General features: G+C 33.4%; 1 protein-coding gene across 1 annotated transcript in view; it reads right to left on the reverse strand.

Moving 5' to 3' along the window:
- Positions 1-21,369, reverse strand: part of LOC149483528 (uncharacterized) — a 66,680-nt gene that overhangs the window by 21,620 nt on the left and 23,691 nt on the right. The window contains exon 2 of the mRNA XM_089702618.1: positions 1,899-2,155. Within this exon, the coding sequence (XP_089558744.1) occupies positions 1,899-2,027 (129 nt within the window). The 5' untranslated portion in view covers positions 2,028-2,155. The remainder of the gene's footprint in view (positions 1-1,898; positions 2,156-21,369) is intronic.

A 21,369-nucleotide genomic window follows, 5' to 3' on the forward strand; every position in this document is an offset into this window, starting at 1 on the left:
CACGATCGTTTTCCACAGATATTCTTTATTTGATTTTAAAATAAATAGTGCATATTCTGATTAGAAAATTACTTACCGGTGGAAGGAAACATCTATGCTAACTCGGCCACTCACAGCTGTGGAGTTTCTACAGTTTATAACGGCGCAATTCGGCATTTTACTTTATTCAGCTTCACGTCTTTCCTTGGCGAACTGCAAGCGCGGACTGAGTGTAGGCCAGCGTCAAGTAAGTTTCATAAACTTAGTTTGGACACGGGAAGTACATACACTCGCTTAGTCTATCTTGATACATGTCTGTGCCTACACCCTAATGTATTAAATATTTTTATATTTCGATAATGTAAAAATAATTCATAAGGAAAAATCAATTCATAATTGACAGTTAATTATTATATTAACAATTCATTATGTTTTGTTTCATTATACAATACCTACATTCTACAAGCTAAATCTGACTCACGCAAAACGAAATCACACTGTATCATTTTTTCAAAGGGTTTTTTTTTTATACATAAAATATAGAGAAGGTTAATAATATTGAAGGTACGTCTTAGGTACGTAATTAAATCAACAAAAATCAAATCTTATCAAGAGAAACGGGCCCTCAACTAAAACACAAACTTAAAGTGATATTGCGGGTATCAGTGAATACCTATTGTATAAACATCGTGAACGCCAAAAGTCAAAACATCAAGTTTTAATGAGTTTTGTTATATTAATTATGTTTTTGGACTTGTTTTCATTTTCTTCGTGACGTTCTTGGTAGTCCGTTCGGCAATCACGGCTAAATAAATGGTTTAAGCCTTTTTTGTATGAATAAATTTAAAAGAAAAATAATTAAATGTCTCCTTTGTCTAATTAATGACTTATTAATTCGACTACCATAGATTGATACTTTATTTAACATGACGACAAAACCAAAAAAACCGGCCAAGTGCGAGTCGGGCTCGCGCACAAAGGGTTCCGTAGCAGCAAATATAATAAATTACAGTTAAATCAACCTATCTCAAAAACTATAAGAGATACTTTGATCAAACCAAAAATCGTTGAAAGAGTTAATTAGCATGCATCACCTCTATTTTTTTTAGAATTTTATACCCCGTAGTTATAAAAATAGAGGGGGGGGGACATACTTTTTACGACTTTGAGAGCTGATATCTCAAAAACCGTTCACTTTAAGAAAAATGTTTTTTAGAAAACTTTATATCATTTTAAAAGACCTTTCCATTGATACCCCACACGGGTATGTACATCGAAAAAAAAAATTTCATCCCTCAGTTACATGTATGGGGGGCCCCACCCCCAATTCTTTTTTTTACTATTTAGTGTCATATTTTTGTAGCGGTTCATACAACACATATTCCCATCAAATTTCATCACTGTAGTACTTATAGTTTCCGAGTAAATCGGCTGTGACAGACGGACAGACGGACAGACGGACAGACGGACATGACGAAACTATAAGGGTTCCGTTTTTGCCATTTTGGCTACGGAACCCTAAAAATGACTCCCCGAGTGACAATATTTTTCATGTATTTTTTTTCTTCAAAATATACATAACACGACTGCCCAAAATATTTTAAACAAATGACTGGCTAAAATTATTTGCAAGAGTATCTATTAATCAGCATCCATCTTAAACATCGTTAAAATATTTACGCCTCTAGATAAATGTTCTAACATAAATCTAATTTAACTTAGATAAACATAAAGATCAAAGAAGTAAGAAGTAAGAAGTAGAGCATGCTTCAACACGAATAAGCTACGCTCACCTCACAATAAGCGAAGAACGTAATTTCGCAAAATTTTGACTATTGTCTTGATTTCGTAAACAGCCGTTTCCATGGAAACGAAAGCTTCACCTACTAATTAATCAGGTAAATTAACTTCATACATACCTGTTTCGTTATTACAATGATGAATAGAATGTACACGTTCAGCAGCAAGCCAATAGCGGAGATGACAGTAACAGCCACGCTTAGAGCGAGCTCCACCGCCATCTCCTCGCGATCGTCCGTCCCGTTCATCCCAATGCGATGGCCTATATCTGTCGCCCACACACCGCTACCTCTTCCATGGTGCCTTGGTACTTTCAATGACCATCTTAACTATCTTACTGCTGCCGCTGCGCTCCACAGCATTCTGGGTCAAGGTTCTGGAACAAAAATTGAAGCTTTTTAAATTTTTTTATATTTTTTCATCGTATTTTTAAAAATCTTAAATTTTATACCCTTAACATTATTATTATTTTAGTTCGTGTATATCTGTAATTTGAATATGCATAGGAATGAAGAAAATATTAAAATGGAATGTGAAGAACCTATTACACAAGACGATCCATAATTATTCACGTAAAAAAGTTTAATTTTCCCCGGGGCCACATCATGCCCCATATTTAAAGCACAATATTTAAATATGGGACATGATGTGCCCTGTGTCTTTATTAATTTGCTTCTTCTAGCCTTCTTTATTAAGGGATATCGCGTGTTTTATTCGTGATCATCTGTCCCTAAGGATCTTACATAGGATCGGAAAAAGAGTATGTCACAGCCTTTCTATTTTAAAGTTCTGAGATAATACAAACCATTAAAATTTGTATGTAGACAATATGAAGTAGGTGAAGCATCATTATCGTCAACCAATCATAACAAAGTTCTTAAAATAGTTCAACTGTACAAGCTTTAAATAGTCTCACGCCACGAGTTATCGATAAACAATAAGTTATACTGACAACAAGCAAAACGATTGTTTGTCACGATAACTTGCGGTATTTCATATTTGCATTCTCATTAAACGCAATGCTGTTATATTATTTATATTCTTATCATATTATCTAATTTTAACTCTACAACAACTCTGCTTTCTGAGAGAGTCACTAAAAGATAATTATGGTATGATGAAATTTTTTGCATAGTTTTTAGAACTTTTAACGCTAGCAATTATTAATTATCAGACATAAATCAATATTACATAAAAAATTTAATTGTATCCAATTATAAGACCTTTCTTGAATGCAAAACCCATTGATATAGAAGTAATGCTCCCAAAAATGCATATCACAGTTTTAATGAAGCCTTTCACTGACCTAGCTTAACTCTTACCTATCGATACATGCAAATAACAAAATAAAATTTTACACATCGCACATAAAACATCCCTTTAAAGTGATTTCACATGGAACTAAACCCAATGCAAGTTTCGTGTCCAAATAAATAAATAAAAAACTTTCTACAATCAGACGGATTTCCGTAAAGTGCTGCTTGATTCAAACATGAAAATGACAATGAGATTTAAATCAAGCTTAATATTATCTGTTTCATTTAAAAATTGTAGAGCCGATGATTTTTTACTAAATTGACTAATAATTATTCCGAAGACATGTGTTAGGAATTAGGTAGATACTAATAAGTCGGATAATTCTTGTTACATCGATATTTTCTTGAGTTCATTCAAATCTACTTTATTTTCTTAGTACCTATAAATTATACGGTTAAACAATGTCTAATTTTAGAATTACCTATCAGTACTCGTAACTTCTATTAGCATCTCTTACTATTCACTTTCTTCCAGCAATAGCAGATATGCCTTATTCATAACCAATATCCTAACTGCTGTATGCATAATTCATTGTGCACATATTACTTCTAGCCAGAATTTAGATTGCCAACGTTCACAAATGCACAAACATTGTCGGCCGAGTATTGAAAATTTTAAAGATACGTTCATACAAAGTTTTAGAAGCACCATATAGGTAACATATATTCTTTATTTTATAATTAAACTAGAAGAACATTTTTAACAAGCTATAATTAAATTAAGAAAGAAAGAAAAGAAAGAAAGAAACATTTATTTGACTCCACAATATAAAATTTAAATTAATAATAAAAACACAGGTAACAAGCAGTTTCAAACAAATAAAACTGTTAAATAAACGATAAACAAGTAAACAATTAAAATAACAATAGGTAACAAATTAACAATCTTATTAATACAATAAAATAAAAAAAATAAAATAAAATGAGGAAAAGTAAGTGGAGCCAAACCAGGTAGCCACTCAGTATATGTTGCGACACAGTTGCAACACTGATTTTCAGTGGCCCCTCTCTGTAGTGATTGGAGCGGCAGTACGTTCGCAAATATATATTTTAATTAGAACATGTAAATAAAAAACACACGATATACATATACACATAAATAAAATTCACATTTTTCAACAATAACAATACACAATAAAGTAATTAATATCCAGATAAAATGATAATATACCTACATAATATAAAATACGCTAAGACCTAATGAGAAATACGCAACTAAGGTTGGATTTTGAACTCCTGTAACAGGTATTTTTTATATTTAATTTTAAAAGAGTTTAATGTGTTGGAGTTTAATATAGGTGGTGGAAGATTGTTCCAACACTTAGTTGCGGAGTATTTGAAACTTCCCCTGAAGGCAATTGTGAAACTCCTCGGCATGGCAAGTTTACGAAATGAGGAACGGGTGTCATAGGCGCTGCCCTCCCCCATCCAGGTTAGTTTATCGTATAGATATTTCGGGGCTTTTTAATTACACTTTATTTTTTATTCATGTAATATAAATATAAAACTAGCTGACCCGGCAATCGTTCGACCTAACCATTATCATTTTGGGGTATAAAAAATAATTTAACACTACAACTATTCTCAATCCTACTGAATATAATTATAAATAAATTTTATATAAATGGGACGAGCCATTTCCAAGATGTACTAGACTACAGGCCCGTGTTGAAAAAATTATGGGTCATTTGACCCAGCAGGTGACCTATCTAGAACGATATAAGAGCATAAAATAATAAGATTCAGCACTATGACGTCACTTGTAAGCTGTCCACCTGCGTGCAGATGAGAATTCGAAGGTTCAGGTAGAGATTTTCTCCCCTTGTCTCCATGATTTTTGTACGGCGTTGCGGAATAATTGATTAAAAGTAGTATAGAAATAGTATGACACAGATGCCGTACAAAATCAAATGACCAAATTTACCCCGGCAACTGTCGAAAAATAAAAATAAATTTCGACTTTGTGGACCACCATTTTTGTACGGCATCTGTGTCATACTATTTCTATACTGCTTTTAAGCCATTATTCCGCAACGCCGTACAAAAATCATGGAGACAAGGGGAGAAAATCTCTACCTGAACTTTCGAATTCTCATCTGCACTCAGGTGGACAGCTTACGAGTGACGTCATAGTGCTGAATCTTATTATTTTATGCTCTTATATCATTCTAGATAGGTCAGGTGGTGGGTCAAATGACCCATAATTTTTTCAACATGGGCCTGTAGTCTATACCTAAGTCAACTTATGTCTTATACTGAAAATTTCATGTAATTTAAAAATCTTTTGTAAAATATTAGTTTTATAACATTTATTACTAGACACATAGCTTGAAAATCCTCCCCACAATCTTCCCACAGTGTGTTTTTCTTTGCCTGATAGAAAATGAAATCAAAACGAAGATGTAGGTTGTTTCATTTAGCTTCAGGCAATATAGGTAATTCTATTTAAAAAGCATTATTTTTAACAAAATTATGAAGCCTATTGAGCATGAGAACACTTAAACAATATTCTTTAGTTTTAACTTTTAGCCTCAAAATTTTACGTTTTTACTTTTTACCTTTATTAAATCGCGCAATCAAAATTATTGACAAAAATTCAAATTAAAAACAATAATCGTAATAAATATTATTTGAGTTTAATTAATTTAGTACAGTAGCAGTATACTTACTATAGAAAAGATTCCTACAAAAAATAGCGTAATAAAAACAATAATATACCAAATCTATATTAGATTAAAGTCCAAACAAAATAACATCTAGGCGGCAAAGGAGGTAATTGTATTTGATTGATGTAAATACGTATTCGATCCAACGCTTTGCTAAGTGGTCCTATAAAATATGTATCCATGTAAGTTCACCAATGAAACGGTTACCTTGACCTTGTATTGACTGCCTCATAAATAATTTGTGATCGATTGTAACTGAAATCGACTCAAGGACATCGATTTTCTTTCCTCAATTCCGTTTCGTGATTGAATATTTATAGAAAGTATTCTCACTATAGGTACAGGAAATGGGTAATTATCGTATTGATTTCTTTTTAATTCTTCAAGGTTGTAGAAAAGCTGTGGAGTCCTTCATTATAAGCATTTATAACGTCATAAATATTTTCAAGAAGTATAAACCTAGTCTTTTCATAATTATATTTTAATGTTTGTTTCATTAAGCTTGCAAATAACAATAGATACCTACAAGATTTATTAAATCGGATCTGTACCCTGAGGCATATTAAAATATAATTAAAGTATCATTGCTTTTGATTTTAAGCCTAAGTCTATATTGTATAGATCGCTTTAAAAAAATGGCAAAAAATTTGAACCGTCTTTCGTGACGTGACGGTGTATTCAGTATTGTCCTTGATGTAATCGTGACCTTATTTCTTTAAAGGATCGGAATTTCAATTGTTTATCGATTTTTTTTTCTCGCCTTGCATTTAACTCGGTAACATGCAGTTTGCTCTGTTCTAGGGTTACTCAAGCTGATTTTAATGGTAGATTAGAAGTATTTCCTAAAGCTATTTTAATAAAAGAAACAGTATCATTAAGTTAGGACTTACAAGTGAATATTGTAGGAATTTATTTTAGATATTAGATACTTAGACGACTTAAAAAGTCACAATCCATTTCCATTTGTAGATATCAAATGCAATACGAAAGGAATCTTCCAACATTTCAACAACTAGGTAAGTACATTTGTGTGTATTTTAGACCCATATTAGACCCATATACTATACAAATACAGCATGTTCAAAGCAAACTGCACCTTTATTACGCTTCAAGAGTAGGGTGTACGGTTCTAATGGACGCAACAGATGTTCGGCCCATTAGGAGATGTGACGGGATTGTGTCCCGAGTTTGTAACGTAGTTTGTGTAGTCTCTTGGTACACGTTCGACGTATGTAATGTGGATAAACCTGAATGCATTGTTTTCATACCAATTTATGTTACCTTAGTGCAAATACATTTCAAAAATTAAGCTTTTCTGAATTTCATAAGCCAGGATTTAATTAATAAAAAGCAATGTTTTTTTAAACCGGAATGTATTATTTGGATCATGGATACAAGTTACCTTACTGCCTATTACCACAGACTAATAATAATATACTACGTATACAACTAATACAGACATGTCAAAATTGCGCTGTTCTGAAAGGAAAGCTATGATTTATCGATCTATATTTATTTGATCTGTTTGTTGTATTGGTATCTTTCATGAAATACAGAATTCATTGGATTAACTGTTACACTTTTATATTTTGGATAAAAATCTGAATATTCATTGAAAGTTTACTCTATAATTTAATTTAGTATTCATTGCGCTCTACTGCCCTCTTCTAGAACCCTTCTTTCGCTGGATATGTTTTACTACTTTTTCTTTGTATAAAAGCGCAAGGATAGCTAAGAAATATATTTCTATATGAATAATTCCATTACAATCTGATGTAATAACATTCACTCAACGTACGTAATGTGATTATGAAATAACATTTACGTAAAAGCTATTAAAATTGTATTTAGTCATAAGATGGAAGGTGGGAAGCTTAGGGCTCTTTCAATTTATGCGTTTCGTATCGGACCGCTGCCGCACGTTTTCTGTGCCGCTAGTTATAACCCGCTGCCGTGCCGTTGCAGTACGGTAGCAGTCCGTTACCAAACGCTTAAATTGAAAGCGTATCTGACTGCCGTGCGTTTGTATGCTAGTGCTGTTTTAAATTTATAGTTTGGTTTTTAAGTTGGCAACTCTGTTAGTCAATTACAATTTCAACTGCCCGTCCGTATAATTACCACGACTGACTTATACATTATAACCTCAAAACGCGCGTATTTCTGTACTTGAGTACCCGTAGAAATGTAAGATGATTGAATTAGATTAGACCAAAAAATTAATTTTTAGAGCACGAATATTCTCTGTCAAATGACAAATCATACCGATATATCGATATTTTGTAATAAAAATATCAATATCGATATTGATATATTTTCAAAAAACATCGATACGATATATATCGATACTTTATTGCATTTCCGACATCCCTATGGGACTTGCGACGTTGCCGTCCTGTTGTCGAGCGTTCGCGGTACGGACGCCGCACTGTTGCCGCACCGTGCATTTTGTATGAAAACAAACGACCGGCCGTGCGCCGTACGACAAACGCACCGCTTCGGCACTGTAGCGGTCCGATACGAAACGCATAAATTGAAAGAGCCCTTAGAGTAACATATAAACATGAAGTATATAAGTACTTAGTGTAAAAAGATATTCAAAGAGACGCCACTACGGTCGGCTACTATTCATATGTTTACTAAATAGATAGTCACTACCACATCATATACAAGCTATCTAATAATCTAATACTTATTTTTTTCATGTATCTATTGTTATAATTAGGGATGTAACGATACCGATACCGATACCGATATATCGGCCGATATAATCGGCAAGCCGATATATCGGTATCGCCGATAATAAAACAACCGATACCGATATCAAACAATTCAAAAAACCGCGCCCGATGAACGATGCGGGAGGCCGCCCGCGCGTGCGCACTTTGTTTTCTGAAAAAACTCTACCAATAGTGAACTTTTATTAGGTACTGATTGTATGTGTATTACTTAAAGTTTAACTGACTTTGTAAAATAATAATACTAAAATAAATGGTTTTGTTGTTTTTTGATTTGGCATTTTTATTTAAAAGAATACGATTAACAGTTGAGTCTCTGTTAAATGTTGGTAATTTTTTATGCATAATTCACTATTTATTTTTCTACCAAGCCATCGATATCGGTATCGGTATCGGTATCGCCGATACATTACTACAAATATCGGTATCGGTATCGTATCGGCAAAATCATGTATCGTTACATCCCTAGTTATAATCATTATACAATATTACTTATTCTGTCACATAACAAATCTCAGATCATTAATATAATTTAGTATCAAACGCTACATAAAATAAAATGAAGCATAAAATTTTCTACATAGTTAAGAAACCGGTGTTACATTTCCCAATAAATGTCAATGTTGACAGCTCACAATTACGCGCCATTTTCCTCCTGGCTCCCACTTAAATATTCTGTTAAAGTCCCGTGAATTTATCTTGTAAGGGATGTCCAAACTGGATACCTTCACATCACGTAACTGAATAAAATTTTATGACGGAAACTTTCCATACATTCGTTTTTCTTATCTTATTACTTACTTCTGAAAGATTTCACATTACATTTTTTTGTTTATTATGCTACGCCGGTTTGTCTACGTAAATCTAAGACGTAAATCGATAAAGAAAATTAAATAAAGATTAGACTTTTTTTATTTTTATCAAAAGGTCACAAATTATCAAAATAATAACAAATAACAATTAGTCTTAATGAAGTTTTTAGAGCTTTTTATTTTAAGAAAAAGACGGGTTGCACTCCGGGAGTGCCGGCAGAAGTGAAAACTTGATTATTAACGTTGAGCATGTTTGATATCCATCCGTCTTACGCTTTTTCGATCAGGTCACGTGTCCTGACGCGAGTTTAAGATTTTATACCCAACGCCGCTAAAGAAGTTTTCACTTCAAAAAATGTGTGCATGTACTAGTGTAAACACGTAAGAAGTGAAACTTCTTTATGACCTTATTTTTCAAAAAATAATTTACAGAAATACGTCGAATCACGCGTGGTAGGGATAAGAAAAAGATGGCGCGTAAGAGCGAGCGCCCACGAGCAACTTAGTTGCCCGGCAACTATTTTGTCTCTGTCGCTGTCTCCTCGCAAAGTTTTGAACGATGCGCTCACGAAAGCGACAGCAACGCAACTTTTTCTTTAAAATTTTCTTCATTTATCAACATGGTTTTAGAAGAGACGGTTGTGGTCTGTGCTCTTGTCCCGCATAGTTCCCATTCCCGTGAGATTTCCGGGATAAAACCTATCCTATGTGTTAATCCAAGTTACTCTCTATATGTGTGCTAAATTTCATTGTAATCGGTTCAGTAGTTTATGCGTGAAAACTGAAAACCATACATACCTACAAACCTTTCCTCTTTATAATATTAGTATAGATATGTAATCGTAATTGTAAAAAGTAAATTAGTTTTTATTTAATACTTTTTAGTGTATTTTTCAACACGAATCAAACGAGCCCAAACTCGATAAAGTTGAGTCAATATATTACTAAGTTCCTATGACCACCTTCCGACTCCATCATCAAATCAGCTCTATGTCATAATAATGTTTCATCGTTATCCAATTTACATGCGTATACAAAATTTCAGCTCAATCGGTTACCTGGAAATGAATCAATAAGTTACTTGCTACATTTCAATTAAGTCATCGAGACCAGCAAAAATGCTCATAAAATAAAACCTACTCGGCTTATCCGAATAAAATTTATGGGACCAATTCCAAACCATTCCGCATCAAAAAAAAAAGAATCACGTAAACTGGTTCAGAAACCTTGGAGTAATCGGTGTACATACATAATAAAAATATACCGGCCGAATTGATAACCTCCTCCTTTTTTTTAAGTCGGTTAAAACTACAGTGTACGAGAATAAATACGTTGTCATAAATAGGTATTATCGCTACGCCGGTTACGCGGCAACTGGCCGGCGGCCGTCGCCTGGCAACATTTTTGTCGCCGTGCGCGCACTTGCATTGAAACCAATAGATAGGGCGACAGTTGCGTCGCGGGCTTGTCTCCGAACCCGCGGACAAAAAAGTCTCCCGGGAGTTGCGTCGCTACGTACGCGCACTTTCATACTAGCCCATGGCTGGAGAGACAAAATAGTTGCGGAGACAAAATTGTTGCGGAGACAAAGTTGCTCGTGGGCGCTCGCTCTAACGGAAAAATGTCACGCGTAAGAGCGAGCGCGCACGAGCAACTTTGTCTCCGCAACTATTTTGTCTCTCCCATCAATTTGTATGGGGAGTTGCGTCGCTACGTGCGCGCACTTTCATACTAGCCCATAGGTGGGAGAGACAAAATAGTTGCGGAGACAAAATAGTTGCGGAGACAAAGTTGCTCGTGCGCGCTCGCTCACTATTTTGTGACGCTCGCTCTAAGAGCGAGCGCCCACGAGCAACTTTGTCTCCGCAACTATTTTGTCTCCGCAACTATTTTGTCTCTCCACCCATGGGCTAGTATGAAAGTGCGCGCACGTAGCGACGCAACTCCCGGGAGACTTTTTTGTCCGCGGGTTCGGAGACAAGCCCGCGACGCAACTGTCGCCCTATCTATTGGTTTCAATGCAAGTGCGCGCACGGCGACAAAAATGTTGCCTGTCGACGGCCGCCCGGCCAGTTGCCGCGTAAGAGCGAGCGCGCACGAGCAACTTTGTCTCCGCAACTATTTTGTCTCTCCCATCAATTGTATGGGGAGTTGCGTCGCTACGTGCGCGCACTTTCATACTAGCCCATGGGTGGAGAGACAAAATAGTGAGCGAGCGCGCACGAGCAACTTTGTCTCCGCAACTATTTTGTCTTCGCAACAATTTTGTCTCTCCCACCTATGGGCTAGTATGAAAGTGCGCGCACGTAGCGACGCAACTCCCGGGAGACTTTTTTGTCCGCGGGTTCGGAGACAAGCCCGCGACGCAACTGTCGCCCTATCTATTGGTTTCAATGCAAGTGCGCGCACGGCGACAAAAATGTTGCCGGACGGAGGACTCGATGACTATTTTCTTCCAACCTCGATAAAGAAGTTTCACTTCAAAAACGATGTTATAACATATTTTAAATTATAATGACTGTAACAATCACTAAGTAATTGCAAACCATTAAAATTGTACTAAATGAGTAAAGTACCTATTTCGTGTCTTCAGTGTTTTTAATTAGCATTCTGAGTACAAGCTTGAAAATTACATTATTATTCGCAAAGTTATATATGCAGTCTCTTAGAAACCTCTCAACAAATTATATGGAGAAGCACTCCTTGACTAACTTGACTATTAATTAAACATATTTTGCAGACTAATGCTTTGTGTTTGACGATGTTATAAGTTCATATAAAGTACAATGCAACATGAATGCAACTGAGCGTTCAAAACGCATATTATGAAGTAGCATCTTAATTGGTTTTCTACTAAATAAAGTAAGTAAATAAGCAACATACAAAAGAACGTGTATGCACATGACAATATTTAAAGATACCAAAATCGTCTCCTTACTCCATGACGTGGCGGTATTACAATGACGCGACTTTGAAATTATACTAGCTCAACGCGCCTAAATAAATTTCACTTTATTATGTGATACAAAGGCACCTATTATGTTCTACTATTGTGGCCCTGAAATGTTTTTCATGAATAATAACGCTTCAGCATATATTTTGTAAACACTTGGAATTTGTAAGAATACATTTTTAAATCCAGCTCTACCACGGCGGACTAAAGCTTTGCATATGTAATTCAATTTCTTTCGAATTTTAAGTTTATTAATTTTAAAGAATTATTGAATCTTTGATAACGCTCTCACAATATTTACATAAAAAGTATTCGTGCCTTAACTTTTTATGTATCACATTTTAACTTAACAACATTTAAAGCTTTCTCTCAATATACTGTTTAGTCTTTAAAGTGAAGTTAACACAATAATAGAAATTAAAAATTAAAAATAAGTTAAAATTTACGTGAAACATTGCAAATTCGATAACTTCGAGTTTTGCATTTGCTTTTGAAGAGAAGGCCTTTCGTTTGCGTTATAACTATTTAATTGAATATTAATATACAGGATTTTACGACGTACCTACGTTTTAAAAACCTATTGTTACTGTAAAACTAGATCCAATCTGTTTTATTGTTTCACAAACCATCTGTGATATGACGAGAACAGATTGACAAATGACAGATAAGACAAGACATTACTTATCAATTGCCTAAAAATACATACATATATGAACAAAAAAAGAAACTTTCGTCAAAACACGCTAAGTTTGAACGATGTTTATAAACAAGAATGTAACTTACAGATTTAATAAATATTAAATTCAGTTAGAGAAGAATATCCTCTTTACAGATTTTCATATTTTCAATTTCACACAAACATACCACGTTCCTAATGGCTTAACTTTCTTGTGCGTGCGAAGACTTTGCATAAAATTATAATAGAGTGTAGCTATTATTCTCTTAATATGATAAAAACATTATTAATTAATTCTAATTTATACTTATTTATAGTATAAAGAAAAAAGAAGAATTAGATTTTTTAGATCCTTTGAATAATTAGATTTTTTCGAGAAATGAAAAGATAACAAAATGTCAAAAGTAATTTACAATTTATCATTGAAGATTGACACTTGATTTTGAGATTTCGTATTGAAAGAATTCTCTCTCATTATTCATGCATACGTAACAATAAAATAAAACAAAATCGTTTGAGGAAAATGTAGATATTTTTTACGGTGGACAATTGCAAAGAGCCATGACCTACAATAACATTCATACGAATTTTATAGAAATCGATGTTCCAAAAACAAAATATCCACTTGTAAACTGTGTTGTTTCATATATGAAACAGAACATAATACACCATATAATTGTGGCAGCTTATGCGTCGTCATGTCTTCTGAATTACAAGGTCGATGAAGTGTTGGGGGCTTATGGTAGGCGAAAGTCATACAAATTACCCTCTAAGGGCGCTTGTGCACTACAAGGAATTTTACTGTCCGGCATTCCGATTTTTTACGGTCCGGTTCCGGATGGTTTTTTGTGTCTACGAGTCGCTGTAGGTATAATTGTTTTCGAATGCGACGACGCGGTTGGCGCAGTGGTAATGTAACTGCCTACTGAGCCGACGGTCCCGGGTTCGATCCCCGGTCAGGGCAAATATTTGTGTGATGAACTCAATTATTTGTTCTGGGGTCTGGGTGTTATTATCTATATATGTATTAATTAAATATTATATTTATCGTCGCCTAGTACCCACAACACAAGCCTTAATTGAGCTTACTGTGGGACTAGGTCGATTTGTGTAATAATGTCCTATAATTTTTATTATTATTATTTATATTTATAATGCCCACTTGCTTGGATTTTACTGTTTTTACTGCATATGCCAATTAAAAGCAAGCTCTTGTTTTACTTTCTTTTAGTTGGCAATGAGATTTGAGAAGTCAGTATTATTATTTTATATACATTGACCAAGCATTGACCTATAATTATTATCTAAGTAAGTGTTGGTAAGTTAAAGTTCATGTGGGAATAGCTTAATTAGCTCCTCGTCACCGATTAAAATAAATAAGTGAAACACGCATTTTAAATCTCTTACGAAACTTTACTTTTTATTATAACGAAGTAATATAATATTTCACCTTCTATATTTTTTACTCGTTTCTTATAAAATACAAAAACAATCATTTATGACAGCATTATACCGCCAAACTTCCTTGAACTGTACCGCACTGATCCGAGTAAAGACGGACAGGTGCACAAGCAATTCATCGGTTTTTTCATGCCACACCGGACCGTAAAAAATCGGAATGCCGGACAGTAAAATTCCTTGTAGTGCACAAGCGCCCTAAAGGTTCTACGTTCTTGAATAAATTGCTAATTCTAAGGGTTAAAACTTCAGACTTAATTATCTTACAAATAGTCACAGCAGTGTTGAATAATTAATTGATAATATTTAATTATGTATAGTTAAGGAAATTATTCTTCTATTGTTGTTTTGATTGTTAATTGAGTTCTGGGGTTTTTAATTAGGTTTTAATTTTAGCAAATTCCAGAGAGATGCTAATTATAAATTCAGTAATTTTAAATGATAAAGAAGCAAGTACATCTATCCATTGATTTATATAAATTACGTGGTATTTAGTTATTTACAAACGCATGAGCATTAACACAATAGATGTTTTGTTAATATTATTGAAACATTCTGGTCATCGTGGTCACAATATAAAAATGTTCTCAGAAGGAGTAAACGAATAACAGCTGTAATATAATCTTTGTCATAAAATTCATAGTATGTGCAAGAAAAAAAATTCCGTGGAACAGTATGGTAGATCTACATGATAATTAGTTACCTACAGGACATCCTTTGGCCTGACTTAGTGCTTATTATTTCATACTAAGAGTAAATAACATGAAATGAACTTCACTTGAATGTTATATTGTACTGTTAGTTCTCTAAGTGATTGTGAGTTTCACTTCGTAGAATCGGCTGATTTGAATATCTTGCAGATTAATTATAATCATAAATCATAATATAGTAGAGTCGCTTAAAATAACTTGTGTGATATTGTAAGGAGCTATTGTAGGTATCGTATCGAAACATATCGCGTATCGAATATATTACAATTACACTGATATTCATCATCGTTTTGATGATGAATAAATCCATAAATTTAACTTCTACTCAGATCTAATTAACATTATTCAATATAGTTTAAAATTTTTGTCCAATACTTTATTAAAAGAAAATGCAAAAGTTCGTTACGATATTCACAAACACGGAGCCACTTAAATTTAATTAAAACTTAGTTTCCAGAATGATTAGCTGAGCATTCCGACGAATTTTACTCCATATTACAATATAATAATCAAGACTCGTGTGCTTGCATACCAATTACTTCGAATATTTGTAGAGATTTATAAATTACAATTGAAATAAAAGGAATATATAATATAATTTTTCATAAGGTTTTTCGCAGACTATTCGTGAAATAGTGTATACCTATTTGTTATTGAGTATTAATAGTAAAATTTGCAATAATAAAATCTCTTTAGTGCGATATCTAGCGTTTACTTGTTCTAAAGGCAAAATAAAAACCGCATCAAAAATTCGTTTACAAAGCAGAGCGCTGGTGAAAAATTAAAACAATATCCACAAAAATGGAACATTCCAGTGAGCATTTTCACTACGTTTATTAAAAAAGGAAGGTAAACGGTGGGTTTATTGATTTTTCAGTCATGCACAAACGAGTTTGCATTGTTACGTATGTACACATTGTTTATTTACTAGTGCCACATGGTTCGGTACACATGTACAAACAATACTCTAAATGCAATTGCTCTTTGTACTGCATTTGAATGAGTGTACTTTTTGTGACTCATTTGAAAATATTAATAAAAAGGACTATTGAACATTTTGGAGATCGCGACGGAATGTTTTTATATCAATACTAGGTTTCCGCCCGCGGCTTCGCCCGCGCAGTCAAAGAAAAACCCGCATAGTTCCCGTTCCCGTGGGATTTCCGGGATTGCGTCATTTTCCCGGGATAAAAAGTAGGTAGCCTATGTCCTTTCTCGGGTATCAAAATATCTCCATACCTAATTTCATGAAAATTAGTTCAGTAGTTTAGGCGTGATTGAGTAACAGACAGACAGACAGAGTTACTTCCGCATTTATAATATTAGTATGGATTTATGTTCATATTTATTATTTACATTAAAAGTTTATATTCAATATTTAAAAAAAGTTGTCACTAAAAATATTTTCAAATTTAGGTCGTCACGTTATTGTAAGAACTGAATTCAAGTAAACGATTTTATTGGATATTGTATTTTAAACATGCATTCTTATTCCCTCAAATGGTTGGTATTTCAATAAAAGCAAATATTATGTACGATTCAATTACCTAAATTTCATATCTACGAATTTCCAAGATCCACCGTTTTCAACACATTAATAATATCTTGTTAAGTTATTTAGTTCCAAAGAACCTGTAACCCAGCTGTCCCTAAGGGATTCCGTACATTCTTGTCCTAGTTCCGTTATTTCAAAACCCTTAGATTAAAATTTCAAGATTGGACGCATGTATTTCGGCTAAATATTTTTAAGAGAAATTTACTTTGTACCTTAATACTTTGTGAATGTAGCTTGTCCTCAATAAAATATGAAAATTAGTTAGATGCCTGCAAGACTTCTTTTTAACCAACGTTCCCTTTTGGGAATGGTCCGTACGTCCGAACAAACGTTTGCGTCAAGTAAAACAAAAAAAAAACAATTTATTTATTAATTGTTAACATGGCGGTGTGGTCACAAGCATTTGGGTGCTTTTCCACGGAAGGTTCTTAATACATAGAGTACTGTGTATGTGATTTTTTTCGTATTAAAAGCACACTTGTAGCTTCTCTTTACCAACTAATCGACATTGATGTACCTACTTGTTTTCTACAAGGAATTATTTTAAGTGATTTTTTTTTCACTGTATCGAAATTAAGAAAGAAAGAAAGAAAGAAACATTTATTTATCAAGGACAGCACAACACACACACATATAAAACATAAAGAACCGTAAGAGATAAATAAAAAAGCACCACGACAAGAAAATAGCAACAATAACACTAAAATTAATAACATAAAAAAAAGCACGTAGAGAAAATAAAATTGACAATCAGTATTGTTATTAAATTAATAACATAAAAAAAAAGCACGTAGAGAAAATAAAATTGACAATCAGTATTGTTATTATTGTATTAAATTACATTACTGAAATTGTGATGATTTTATCTTTCAAGAAATATTTGGCATTTTTGTTTAGCAAAACTTATCAGTATACAGTAATGAATTAATGTAAGACAAGCTATTTAATAAATGAGATGATAATTATAATATCTTATATAGAAGGTCTTTATATGTAGAGGAATCTTTTATGTGAATTCATTATTTCTACAGAAAAATTAAACAATTACCATACCAAAAGAATATAATATGTGGGTTGGTATTTACTTAATAAAGCAATGATTCGCTTGTATAAACTTCCCACGATTCGCCTAAGGCTTGTTTCTTGTGGCTCCAATATTGTATCGGCTAAGAAACTATAGATAAGAGTAGTGTTGTTATAGGAAGGTTCCATTTTCTATTGGTATATCTAATGGAATTGCACTAAATACTATAATCAAATCATATCATACAAAATAGAATTGCACAAAATACTAATCAACTGATATCATAGAATTTTAGTTCGCAATTTAAGCTATAAGTTGTATACGTAGTATATTATTATTAGTCTGTGCTATAAGTATTATAATTTTAATAGCTGGTAGAGATTGCTGTTTAGCAATAAGGCCGCCTTTTGGGCAAATTATGTTTTTGTATTTCTACTTCTTTTTGCATACTATTGTTTTCTCATTTTTTGTTCAATAAAGAATTATAAATAAAATTATAAATAAATTATAGGGCTCTACGCGAAAGCTCACTACGCAAAACGCTTTATGAAATTTAATAGCCAAATTATTAAAGGAAGTAACTTAGCCATAAAAATATTTGTTGGTGGTGATAAATATGACTTTAATTTCTATGTGAAAGAGATGCTTTATGAATGGCTTGTATAAATTTGAACAAGCGTAATTGTCATGCGTCAAATAATGCGCAAATCATTCTCATCAACAAACCACAAATATTAAAATACATTACATACACACACTGCTTCACATACAACACTCTCAATAAAAAAATCTTTATAGAATTATTTGTCTCTAAAATGAATGTAAAACAAATAGTTAGGTATATAATACAAATAGCAGCTTTTTGTATCAGAAAGGTATCAAAGCCGCAAAGTTTACACAAAATTGTCAAAATGCATGACAAAATGTAGACTGGAGATCGTAGTACTTCAACTAGATTATCAAATCGACACGTCAAGCCAAACTGACCGCGACAGATGTTCCTCATCACACCACACTCCACACCGGCACAATTTATGAAGCACGTCTATCAACTGTTGTATTTGAACACCTGCTCTGGTGTAGCTTTGTATTTCGGAGATAGGGTTACATTTTTTATACTACTACTTACATACACTACTTATATATGATAATACGATATAGATTCAATAGGTTACTGATTCACTCAGGCTGAGTAACAATTTTTAAGTCATTATTATTATATTAGTTGCTATATTAATTTACTGTTGTTTACTTAATTTTAATAAACTGCTTTCCGAACCGGTGGCGATGACGACGTATGCCGATTCAAAAGACTTAGGTTAGACTTCCATAATTGAAAAAATAATGTTCGAGTTTGAGTTGTAGTTATATTAAAAATCTGCTGTAATACTGAACATTCTGATAGGCTTTGCTGATAGGTATATTGTATATTGTTTCTGTATCACGAAAAATATTGACCGGGTTTGGTTGTCTCACGGGTTGGTTGTCACAGCGGTCTTAACACAAAACTGAACTATCCAATAAGTCTGTTGAACAGCGTGGCAAGAGCGATACAGTGAAAACGCTGTCCCAACTTCGCGTCAGACCGCTCCGATCTGCCGTGAGGGTCTCACACGTGTTTATTGTTTTCGCACAGCAAAAGTAAATTTTTGTGCTGCTGTGTCGAACCTCGTAATTATACGTTCTTGTTTTACAGTAATAATCTTTCAGTGCATTTGATGATGATGAAATGTGTTTTATAATATCGTAGTATAGTCTTTTAGATATTCATTGATCGGAATTTATTTTCAATTTTATTTTCCTAAAACGTGTTATGGGGCTCGTTGTCACAAATTTTCGGGGGCTGGTTGTCACATATCAACCAGCCCCCTGTATACGAGATGACTTTATTTGCGTTTTGAGGTTGTTTGTTTTAGCCGTAAATTTTCAATCAACACCGGAAAATCACCCTAACAAACCTGCTGGAAGTCCATCTGTCCTTGATGACTCTATATTGACTCACGATTATTATTGTTTGCTAAAATTGTGATTGATTAATATTCAGACTGAAATAAAGACCGTAGACACGGTTTCATTTGGTTAAGAGTTCTTAATTAAAAACTATTCCGTAAAATTATAAGACCAAAGTGTGACTTTCTATTTATAAATTGCCTGTTATTTAGTATGTGACTACCTACCCTAGGCATTGTGACAACCATCCCTGACCCGGGGTTATAAGTCACATTTTTCTTAAGAGTGAAAATACAAAATATTTCTACAACTGATAATATTACACAAAAATACGTTTATTTCTTTTGTAACAGAATAATTACACTATCTTTTGGTATACAAATATCATTCCTAAACAACGTATTTTGGAAGTTACATAAAAAAAGCTAAAAATGTGACTTTCATCCCCGCTCTCCCCTACCTTTTGCCTTATAAATATTGCATTGCATAAATCAATATGCGTGAATGGAGCCTGGACATGGCTTTTATTTTGGTAAAGAATTATTCATATCACATCATATATGGCATACCAATATTATTCATTCAATGCGAACAATGAACATGTGACATTTCCTATGGAACTACTAGGTACTAAGCAATGCGAGTGACCTATACTATCATAGTTATCTATTCCAATTTCTTCAGAAGGTACCAAACGTTCATTTAATGTAAAACATAAAATAATATTATAGAAAACAGATGCAAATATTTTATTTCCTTGAAGAATGACATTAGGATTAAATTAAAACTCGAAAAGATGTTATAAGAAAAGATCATATCTTTGCTTTCACATTAAAAGGTTCAGCCTACGGAATAAGATATAACCCTTCTCCTAATTAATGTTAAAAATTACACCGTATTTTCTTTCAGGTATTCTCCAGGGCACAGATAATATTACACTAAGGACTAGGGAAACCAATTCGGTCGGGAACACCTTGGTACACGGGTCAATGTCCGTGTTTTCAATTTTCATTCATGAACGTAAGATGTTTAGCCAAACTTAAACAAATAAACGACACATTTACGATTGACGTATAACTACTATTATTATACCGCTGGTTACGGTTTCGTTACGTTTGAAATTAAAGCAAATAATTTAACAACATACCTACTATTGTAGTTTATTAGAATAATACCTACAAAAAATATAAATAATCAAAAGATATCTATAGAAATATCTCTTATATATAAAATTCTCGTGTCACAATGTTAGTCTGCATACTCCTCCGAAACGGGTGGACCGATTCTCATGAAATTTTCTGTGCATATCGGGTAAGTCTGAGAATCGGCCAACATCTATTTTTCATATGTACCACGGGCGAAGCCGGGGCGGACCGCTAGTAATTTATAAAATTTGTAATTATATTATTTCGCAACGCAAATGAAAGTTAGTGTGCTACGAAAATGACCTATTAACAATTTAATTACAAAAACAATTAATCCAACCACAAAATCATTATATTAAACGTTGAAATGCGACAATAGGGATAATGAACCTTTATAATAAATTCACTAAAGCATTACACCAAGCCAGTGTCTTCAATAATTTCACAAATTACTTTGAGGTCATGAACGCTCACCTTCCCATTTCCGTGAAAATTTAAGCTTCTCTAATTAATTTTCTTGTCTCCTCAGCAATAAATCTTATTAATCTGAGACTTACATTCTCCACGTACGATGAGAATAAATGAGATGG

The sequence above is a fragment of the Colias philodice genome, chromosome 13 (assembly GCF_061535455.1).
Source record: "Colias philodice isolate Cphi_HAF_F1 chromosome 13, ilColPhil1 Martin Lab GWU primary, whole genome shotgun sequence".
Taxonomy (NCBI): domain Eukaryota; kingdom Metazoa; phylum Arthropoda; class Insecta; order Lepidoptera; family Pieridae; genus Colias; species Colias philodice.